A 10,843-nucleotide genomic window follows, 5' to 3' on the forward strand; every position below is an offset into this window, starting at 1 on the left:
TATTCCCCCCTAATATTCTTCAGTTTTGGTCACTCTCTGTTTTCATCTCATCCACCCATCCAGCAGCTGGTCTTGGACTCCATCATGTGGAGAGTGGATTCTTAAATCCATGTTTATTCCATTCATCGTGCTGAGAAATCTCTCAAAAGATTAATCTGCTTGATGGCTTTGGGTGAGTGGAGAGGGGGGGGGGCAGGCATGGCGAACAAGGCAATATTCAGGAGGCACTGCCAGCTCTTGAATGCTTTCAAAACTGCATTATAAAAATGAAAACTCTTTTAGGGCCATTTTCCTGTGGTTGTTGTCTATTCCTTTTATATGTCTGGAAATTTAACTGGGCCAGGCTGGCTCATACTTCAAAATAAAATGCCGGTGAAATTCCACTTACATAATTTCTCTTGTATCCCACTCGGGTTGTCTTTTCAATATTATTTCCAGGAACCTTTTCCTCTCTCTGCAGCGTTCTTCCCTATAGAGCTAGTGAAATTCAGAAGAGGTGGGCAGATCCAATAACACACCTGGAAAAGAGCAGAAACCTTCCTTTGTCAATAAGAGGCAGCAGGACTCAGGAGAAAGACTCAAACCTGCAGTTTTGCACATGCTTGAAAGGTATGAGCCAGTGAATCCACAGAGCATGTTTCAGAAGCAGCAATGTCTATGTTCTTGAAGCCCCTGCAATATAGCACTGAGGATCACAGAAAAAGCAACAATTGAGAGCCCAGTGTTCACAAGCTGAACAGGAAGAAACCAGGAGAGAGGGGTCATTTTCTATCTCAAGGGCCGCATTCTCTAATGGGTAATACTCTGAGGGCCACATGCCAGTGATGGGGGAGACCAGAAGCGAAACAAAGTAACAGGTGCGGTTCTTACCTTTGTACAGTAGGTTATATTTGAGCCATGCAAAAATCAGAGGTTTCTTCCCTATTACACTGGCAACCAATGAAAACCATTCATTTTGTTTTGTTTTGTTTTGTTTTACCTGGTCCTACTTCTTCTCTGTATCTATGATGATAATGATGATGATAATTCCAAATTACTACAAATCGCACCAAATTACTTTAACGCAATACAATTTCTTAAAATCGGGTTTCCAGCTCCCGTTGCAATCATATGTTCAAGATATTCCCCCATAGCTGCTTCCCTTCTTATTTAGTCTCCAGTTGACACCCTTCACTTGCCATTAAGCCATTCTTACAGCTGCCTGCTGCTTTTTCACCTTACAAACACCTACCACGGTTTCATCTTATATGTATAGAATCCATTTCACGTGTGTAGTTCTTCATCTAGTGCTAAAGGCGTAGGAGAAGGTAAGAAGCAATCCCAACACCCAATGTGGGATGGTGCAAAGTTTGAAAATACGGGCTTCAACTACAAAGGCAGCTGTGCTTCTTTAAAGCCTAACCAGACATGTAATTTTATTATGGACATTGATTTTATCATCATTTCTATTGTTTTGTTGTGCCTACTGTTTAAAAGTCTGCTTTTATTGCTATTTTTAATGATACTTCTGGTACCATTGAATGTATACCACTTAGAGATTTTAAAAATGAAATGCTACAGAAGTCTTGTTATAATAATGTTGATGATGATGATGCAGTGCCTAGATCTCAGCATTCCACAAGTAGCTTCATATGAAAGTAGAACTAGAAAGAATTCTTCTATCTTTGTGGGGCGGGGGAAGAGGTTTATGTATGCTGCATCTCCACTCTCTGGGGGAAACGGCAACTTCAAAACTGCAGCTGCCCCAAAGAATAAATGCTGGGAAACAGCCTAAAAGCCAAGATACAGACTGTAATTAATTGGTCTGCTTTTTAGATGCAAATAAATAACCATGAGTATGAGTCAAGGGGAAATAAACTGCTTGACAGCAGCACTGGACTCCCACAAGCTCAGGCGGGGGAGAAAAATCTTGCTTCTATTTGTAGTAGTATCTAGGATGGTCTGTAACAGCTGAGTGGCAAGGAGAAATGCCAGGGGGGCAGTTCACTTCATCAAGGCGTCCTCATACTGGGAAAAACTGCACCCTGGTTTTGGGGGGCTTGTTTCGCCATCATGCAGCTTTTATAGGCATAGATAATCTAAATACTAAAATGTCAAAAGCCTCCTTCCTTGCCTTTTTATTCAGAGGCATATTGCAGCTAATGAAAGAGAGGAGCCTCCATTTCAGCATGATGGGATTCAAATTCCTAAATCAGTGGAAAGGGGAATCTCCAGCCCTAATTAATTTTGCCAGGTCTCCCCAAGCCATGCCCACAGCTTACAGCTTACATCACATATAATATCGGGGGGGGGGGGAGTAAAGACACCGCTAGGACCAATCACCAGCCCCTCCAAAACCCTATACCATGCACAACACTTTGCAAGCACCAACCTTTTTGTGTCTGGCCTTGGGCTTCTCCACAAAAACCTCGTTTCCACCTGTTCCCAAGCTGTACATATTCAAAGACACAATTTCCCACTCCTCTCACCTCCCTGCCTGCCCCACCTGTTTTCTCTCTCTCCTTACTTTCCATCATAAGTAGTGCTGGGATAGATCCATTGGTAAAGATGAACCACCCACAACTTCATCTCAGGGTTGTGGTTTCAAGCCAAATTGGGCAAAAGATTCCTGCATTGCAGGGGGTTGGACTAGATGACCCTCATGACCCCTGCCAACTTTACAATTCTATGATCTATGCAGGAGTGGAAAGAAGGTAGATCTGTACCTAACAGTAGAGACATGGACAATTTGCAGAAGATTGGCATAGATTTCTGACTCCCAATTGTTTGACAAGAGCAGCAATAAAATGACTCCTAAATTTCGCTGCTGAAAGGAAGAACTTTGGAATAAACCCAGGAGTAGGGGTGTGGGTTTGGTATGCATGTGCGTGTGTGTAGAAGAACTCCATTCAGTTCTGGTACTCAAACCAGATTCCTGGGCTCATCATTCTTTAATTCTAAATGCATGTCTTTGGCTCCAAGCTTTTGTCTGAGGATCTTGGGGTTCTGCTGGATCCTGCAAAAAGTAGGTATTTCCAGCCTCAAGTCTATCCACACCTGACCTCTGGGATAATGAGATTGTAAGTTCCTTGAGGGCAGGGCCCCATCTTGTTTTTGTCCATGCAATTCTGTAAAATTCTGTAAAATTCAGAGTGTGCCCTGAGAGTGCAGAGAAGAAGGAAGGAAGGAGAAATCAAGTTCATAGTCATAGCTGCCAAGTTTTCCCTTTTCTCGCGAGGAAGCCTATTCAGCATAATGGAAAATCCCTTTAAAAAGGGGATAACTTGGCAGCTATGTTCATAGTCAATGTGGGACAAAGGGAGATTGGGATTTCCCACTAGTGGTACCGGTATATCACTGATGGAGATGTGGCAAGGGAAATGGAGCTGTCTCACTAGCGGCATGCCATTGACAAATAAAATGAATGAATGAATGAATGGCAGTCAGCTACCCAAATGGAATTTATCAATATTTTAAACACAAACATTCTCCATGCATCACTAAGACTCCACCACAGACGTCTGTGTTGTTATTTATCGCGTGTGGGCACGTTTTTTTTTTGTTTAAAGCTTTGTTGATGCTAATAACGTGCCCGATTTCTTCCCCCACCGTCCACTATTGGAGAATGTGCAGCTGCGCTTGCAAGGACTCAGGGTGGCACGTATGGAAGTCCTTTAAAATGTGTGCGTCTTCACCTAAAAGTTGCAGGTGGTGGGCGAGCTCTGAAACAAAGAGGTTGCTCCCACACCCCATTTCCTTTCTTTCCGGCCGTGACTCTAAATATATTTGACGACAAAGCGGAAATTCAACAGGTGCAGCACAAGAGATGCCGCACGGAGACGGAGCAGGGTAAAACAGTGGAGGTGGCGGGGGGCGGGGAGGATGTCACCTGTGTGGAGAAGCTAGATTAATGATTTTCACTCGAAGCAGCCCTGGAGATCTTAAGAGCAATTCCTTTCCATTGCAAAGAGCGTGGTGGTGGTGGTGCTTGTTTATTTCCCTGGAAAACAGCCAGCCCCCGAAAACTCATCGGCCAAGAAAGAGACAGAAGGAGGGGGGGAAACAAGCCCCCACCCGCCCAACAAACTGGGGCGCACTCTTTCTCTTTCGATGGAAAGGGAAAGTCTCCTCCGCCCCCGCCGCGTTCGGTGCCTTTCAGCCATTGTCCTCAGCTTTCCCCGGTGACGCTTGCCTGGGGATGCTCCGCGCAGCTGGAACGTGAGAGTGGCCGGGCGGGGGGAAAGTGGGCTGCTGTTTCTGGAGAAGGGTTATTAGGCAGAGCAAGCTCCACCGGGGCGACGCTTTGCTGCCTCCGCCGCCATCGCGGACTCACTCAGCTGGGGAGCTCCAGGGCAGCAGCCGGCAGCACCAGGGGAGAGGCAGGCCGCCTTGGTCCCTGGGCGCGATGGCGCCGCCCTGCCTGGGTTACCCCGCCGGGGCGCAGGGGAGCGCATTTCCCGGGAGTGCCTCCCCCCCTGGTGACGCCCGGCAGGCAGCGAGAGAGGCTGGCCGCCCAGGCTTCTGGAAGAGCCAGCGACCGAGGTAAAGAGAGCACCGAGAGGGTTGCGGGTGGAGGGGGGGGGTCCTCATTTTGGGGAGGGGGAGGTGTGTGTGCGATGCGATGTTGTTGGTGTATGACAAAATCTGCGTCTCTTGACAGTCCTGGGGAGCTTTGCTCCTCTGTGTTTGTGTGTTTGCGTGTTGCTGGGCTTCCTTCTCGGATGCTGCCTCGCCCCTGTGGGCTACTGAGCTGCCGGGAGACCTGGCCTGCTCGTTGGCTGCCTGGAGGCTGGGAGAGAGAGCCCTTTGGGGGGAATTCTTCACTCCTGGCTGGTGGAGAGGGAGTGCTTTCTGGAACGCATCCACGCCTGTTTCTGTTTGGTTTCCCCAAATCTGATTCCCACCGTGACGTTTCTATCTTGGCTGATCCTGCCGAGACTTGCCTTCGCCAGCGTAGTGGGGTCATCATCCACCCTCCCCTCCGACCCCCTTGGGATAGGGTCTCGGGCTGCCGCAGGACAACGTCCCCGCTTTTGGGGGTTCCCACCGCTGCATATAAAGTGTGCGGGAATATGTGTGTGCTTAGGCGGAGCAGCGCCTTTGCACCTCGGCCCTGAGCAACAGTTGCTTGGAAGAAAAGCCTCCATTCCAATGAAACTTGAGAGGTTTAAAGAGTGGGGGCGTTCCTTGCAGAAGCTTTGAACCTGTTTGCAACAGGACAACGTAGTGAGGTAGGTTGCTGTTACTCCTGTTCCTTCAGCTGGAGGAACACACACAGAGGGAGGAGGGGGGGATCATAGCTCAGGACTAGAGTACATGAATTGCATGCACAATGTCCCTCGTTCAATCCTAGATGTCTCCAGTTATCAGGATCAGATAGCAAGTGATGGAGAAGACCTCTGCCTTAGATTCTGGACAAATATACAAGCTAGTATTAGGCAACTTCCTAGGTTTCTAGAGAGTGCTGTCCACCATGCTATTGGCTACTGTTGTTGGGACTACTAGATTAGGGCTGTGCTCCTACTCTTGTTAATGGTGTGCGCTCACTGTGTTTGCAGTGCTGAGTTTTTAATCTGTTTTCAGGCAACATTCCCCAAAATGCATGTATCTCTTGTATTTTGTTGCAAGATGCTACTGTTTGATGCTTCTGGTTCTTCAAACTCCTTAAGCCACCAGTTCCTTATTCTCTCTAGCCAAGGTGTGAACACCATTACATAGGGGAAATACATCCACACCCACTTCCATACTTCATGGGTGTGTCCACAAACATAAATGAATTTAAGTCCTGCTGATTTGAGCAGATGAAGGGTGAAGCACACCAAAACAGCAGCAACTTGACTGCACCCTAGGATTTGAATTCTGGTCTTACAGATCCAAGTCTGAAATCTTCTTGACTCTGTTGGGCTTGCTTAATGGCAGACATGGATCTTCCCAATGAGCTTGGGGAGGAAGTTGGCGGCGGCGGCGGGAGGATATTGGGGGCAGAGCAGCACTGGGAATTGCCTTTTTATAATCAGTACATGGGTTCCAAACTACCAGTAACTCCAAGCTCCAGGAGATACTTGAGTAGGTTGGACTCCTCCTACCCCTTTGAAGGTTGTGTGGTCAACAGATGAAATGCTTTCAGAATGTGGATGTTGCAATGGCAAACATCATCTGCAGAATTTCCTTCAGTCCTGTGGCTGTTAAAGGCACAGGGGCCCTGTCACAGAAACAGCTGGCGCACCTGTACCCTGCTCCCTGTTCTGTTTTGTTTTACCATTCTTGCTTTCTAAAACCCTGTTTCTTCTTATCACCTGGCAAAAGTGCTTCAGATTATTTCAATACTAGTGTTTTCAAAAAGCGTTGGCTGTCCTCCGTGCTGTTTGAGGAAACAACACAGAGGAAGAGGAGACGAAAATGAATTTGGAAAGGGGCTTTGGCAGATTTAAACTTGTACAGTACTATGTGGAGTTCGGTTATTCAGTAACCCCTAGCCTTGTTAATAGTGATTTTTTTATTTTACTTTTATTTATTAGATCTATATAGTACCCTTCATTTGAAGATCACAGTACACCAATAATACATGCTTTAGTACACTTTTTTAAAAGAGATGTTAAATCTGCCGCTAAAACAACGGCACAAGTAATAAATGAATTAATTGGAAAACATTCTACCTTCAGAATTGTCTCACTGGAAAGGAACCATAAGGTGATTCAACCTGAAGGCTTGAAAAGAAGGCTTTTGCGACTTCTTTGCTTGGATTTTTGGCTGGTAGAATTAGGAATGAAGGGAAAAGCCCAGATGCCTAAACTTCCTGAAGTAGAAATATTTTCCCCGCCCGAGCAACAGTTTGATGCAGTCATCTTGGCAAACAGCATATCCAATATCTCCTGTGCCAAAAGTATTTTGATCAGTCTATTTTTGTTGTTTTTGTTGTTTTAAAAATGAGGTGTTGGTGTTATTCACATATTGATAAAGTGCTGTGGATGCCAGCACAGCACAAAATGGCTGCCATGGGGAGAGAGAGAGAGAGAGATGTGTGGCTTCTCTGTACTAGTGAGAACTGCCATAAAAAGACCTGGCTCTGATACTCTTGAGACAGCCCAATCTTGTGTGTACTAATTCAAAAGTAAGCCCCACTGAATTCAGCAGTGTTTACCCACAAATTATGGTTTATGGCAGGTCTGCAGGATGATGCTGAGAATATTGGCTGGGCTGAATGGAATGTTTCCATGAACGTCTTTGTCTAGACCCTGAGGAAACTGATAGCCCAGGTGTGGGGAACCTGTAGCCCTTCAGATACATTAAACTCCAACTCCCATCAGCTCTGGCCAGTGTGGCCAATGATCAGAGATGATGGGAGTTGTAGTCCAGCATCATCTGGAGAGACCCAGTTCCCTGACCCCTATGGCAATGGATTAGTCTGCAATCCTAACCCCACTTGTCTGGGAGCAACCTCACTGAATTCAACAGGACTTACTTCTGAATGGACATGGTTAGGATTACACTGTTATTCCAGTAGTCCCAGAATTCCTTGTAATTAGTTAAAATGAATGTCAACAAGATGAGGTGTGACTGCTTGTGATTCATTTTTTTCTTTTATATTTCCAAATACAATAAACCAAAAGAAAGAGCATCAAGTACAAACAATTATAAATACATTTCAGACAAAAAAATTCAAATAAAAAATCCCCAATCCACCCACACCTTCCCCCCCCATGTGACTTCCAGCCTTTTTCCATTGCGCTTTAAATATCCTAGATTTTGGGTATTCTTTTATGCATTTTTCCTTTCTTTTGTTTATCTTTGGCCCCTTCACATGTCTGCTATAAGGTCAGCTTTTTTGACCAAATATTCCTTGAACATTCTCCAGTCTTTATCTATTTCCTGATTAGATATCCCCTTTAATTTCCCTGTATTTTTTGCCAGATTTTGATATGTTATCAATTTTATTTGCCATTCTTCCTTGCTTGGTATTCTCTCGCTTTTCCAATTTTGGGCAATTAGAAGTCTAGCGGCTGCCATTGCATACATCATTATACATTGATCTTTTTCTTTAATTTCATCATTTAACATACCTAACAGAAATATTTCTAGGTTCTTTCTGGAGTTCTTGGTTATCTTTTTCAATTCTTTATAAATTCTTCCCAGAATCCTTTGATTTCTTTACAATGCCACCAAACATGCATGAATGTTCCAATTTCTTTATGGCATCTCCAACATGTGTTGTTACTTCCCTTGTACATTTTTGCCAATTTCGCTGGTGTTAGATACCACCTATATTTGCTTGCAATTCATTTTTTTTTTTTAGTGATTTTACATCCCATGCTGCTGAGAATCCGGGGGCATATTCCCAACTTAAGTACTTACAGCACAGGAAATTTGTGATCCTTGGTATACTGCAGAGGGAAGGTGAAATAATAGTTAAAATTCCACGGTCTTCCTGTCTGGCCATGTAGGTCTTAACTTTGTGGTACAGCAGGCTTGTGGGTCAAACCTACAAGGGGCCTGAGCTGCCTGCCTGTTGGTGGCTGTGATTACGCCAGGAAGCAACATGCTGGGGTTGTCTATATTCATTTGCACCGGTCCTTCTGAGTAATGCAGCTGGATTGCTGAGCCTGTTGCTTCTTGAGAGCCAGTGTGGGCGTGTGCAGAAAACAGGAGAAATGGAAGCAACAAACCCCTGGGATTTACAGCCAACAACATCCCCCACCACAGCAGAAAATGAAAATAGCTGTGTGCTGAGGCTAGCTTAATGGGGAAGGGCGATCCTGAAGGTTTAGCGCCAGCTGCAGGGCGTTCTGTTGCTTGGGGATCGAAGAGCATTAATGAGGAGGGTTGATTGATCTCCACTCGCATAGGCAATTATAACCTTATTTCTCCTTACAGCTGCAGGCGGATCAGATATTTCACGGCTAATAGGAGGTCTGCCTATGGAAAGTGGGAGGTTGGCTTGGCTCTGCTGCTTCCTTGAAATGTGGAGGGTTTGGGAGGGGGCGTTGTTGAATTCAGCAACGTTGCGGAACCTCTTGTTATGCCTAAGTTTCTGCCTTCCCTCTTCTCTCTCTCCAGACCTGTTCCCCAAGGGGGTATGTAAACACACAGAACTCCTCCTTGGTTTCCAGCCGAGCGAGCAATATGCCTGAACAAAGTAATGATTACCGAGTGGTCGTGTTTGGAGCTGCAGGGGTTGGCAAGAGTTCTCTGGTTCTCCGCTTTGTGAGGGGAACCTTCCGGGAGACGTACATTCCCACCGTCGAGGACACGTACCGCCAGGTGATCAGCTGCGACAAGAGCATCTGCACCCTTCAGATCACCGATACTACCGGGAGCCACCAGTTCCCAGCCATGCAGAGACTGTCCATCTCCAAAGGCCATGCCTTCATGTTGGTTTACTCCGTGACCAGTCGACAGTCCATCGAAGAGCTTCAGCCCATCTACGAGCAGATCTGCCAGATCAAAGGAGACATCCAGAAGGTCCCAATCATGTTGGTGGGGAACAAGAGTGATGATTCACAGAGGGAAGTGCAGGCCAGCGAAGGGGAGGTCCTGGCCACCAAGTGGAAATGCTCCTTCATGGAGACGTCGGCCAAAATGAACTACAATGTGCAGGAGCTTTTCCAGGAGCTCTTGAATTTGGAGAAGAGGAGAAGCGTCAGCCTCCAGGTGGACGGCAAGAAATCCAAGCAGCAGCGCAAGAAGGATAAACTGAAAGGCAAATGCTCAATCATGTGAGATGCCTGGGTTCTGCGCTGCCTTTGTGGTTGAAGCAGGACTTCTTCTTGCGTTGAAAACTGTCTCGCCTGTCCTGAGATGCGCCTGGAGTAGCGATTTCCCAAGGAGCTGACCCAGGATGTTTTTGCTTTATAGTCTAAATCAGGCATCCCCAAACTTCGGCCCTCCAGATGTTTTGGACTACAATTCCCATCATCCCTGACCACTGGTCCTGTTAGCTAGGGATCATGGGAGTTGTAGGCAAAAGCATCTAGAGGGCCGCAGTTTGGCGATGCCTGGTCTAAATTTTGTTTAGGCTGTTTGAATATTCACTTGATGGAAGTTGGTTTGCATGTTTTGTTCTGCACTAGCAGGCTTTTCCAAAACAGCCACTGTTGCTCTCCATGCCCCCACCCCCACCCTGCAGCAACCAGTATTAGCCATTTATGTCACAGGACAAGCCGCTAGGGTCACGAGCATTGAGGAAAAGCAACAGAGGGTACTCTTGTCCTGCATTTTACCACTGCTTCTGAAACCATCTCCAAGTTGCCATAGCCCCTCCTGCCCTTATGCAAATGCTCAAGGAACCAAGCAATTCTCAATTCTCACTAGGGCTCCGGTCAGTAAGCCAGAAACAAACAAAAATAGTACTGTGTCTGATGTTTTGTTCATACTTCAAGGGCACCTCTTCAGATGGATGCATCACCAGGGTAAAATCAAATGTTGATTGCGGTAAATGATGACTTTTGATCATTTACCGTATTTCTTTGAATCTGCGTGCTTGTAGGGAAGGAGAAGCTGCATTCCTCACCAAAGAAGTGCTTGTTGTTTCCTATTACATGTTAAAACGTCATTTGTGGTGTTTGTATATTGGCGAGGATTTTATGTGAACAATTAAAGTGATTTGAGTACCTAGTGTGCATCTGTTGACTTCTTAACCATAAGCAGATCCAAGGTTGTCTTCTCCTAAAAGCTAGAATTTGTGGTCAAAAATATATACTCTCTGTGCTTTTCAAATTGAGGGTGGCCAAGAGGTGAACTTCGGTGTGCCTTGGGCAGGGATGGGGAAAGTGTGTCCCTCTAGGCATGGATTCCAACTCTCATCAGCCTCGTCCTCCATGACCCACCAAGCAGTATCTGGAAGGCTACAGATCCACCATACCTGGTC

The 10,843-nt window shown here is 46.0% G+C and overlaps 1 protein-coding gene across 3 annotated transcripts; it reads left to right on the plus strand.

Annotated features, from left to right (window-relative positions):
- The first annotated feature begins 3,683 nt into the window (after positions 1-3,683).
- DIRAS3 (DIRAS family GTPase 3) lies at positions 3,684-10,586 on the plus strand. Of its 3 annotated transcripts, none has more exons than XM_035122864.3 (2): positions 3,684-4,521; positions 9,034-10,586. In XM_035122864.3, exon 2 carries the CDS (start codon positions 9,100-9,102, stop codon positions 9,694-9,696), a length of 597 nt encoding a protein of 198 aa, XP_034978755.2. In that variant the 5' UTR covers positions 3,684-4,521; positions 9,034-9,099; the 3' UTR covers positions 9,697-10,586. The 3 variants fall into 3 exon arrangements, with proteins under 3 accessions (XP_034978755.2, XP_088530048.1, XP_088530047.1); XM_088673922.1 differs by having other exon boundaries at positions 3,684-3,828; XM_088673921.1 differs by having other exon boundaries at positions 4,519-5,210.
- The last annotated feature ends 257 nt before the right edge of the window (positions 10,587-10,843 follow it).

This window comes from Zootoca vivipara, chromosome 7, assembly GCF_965207765.1.
Source record: "Zootoca vivipara chromosome 7, rZooViv2.hap1.1, whole genome shotgun sequence".
NCBI lineage: Eukaryota > Metazoa > Chordata > Lepidosauria > Squamata > Lacertidae > Zootoca > Zootoca vivipara.

Bases quoted from the DNA above. Each gene is read 5' to 3' on its own strand.
- DIRAS3 (XM_035122864.3), top strand. From the start codon at position 9,100: ATGCCTGAACAAAGTAATGATTACCGAGTGGTCGTGTTTGGAGCTGCA.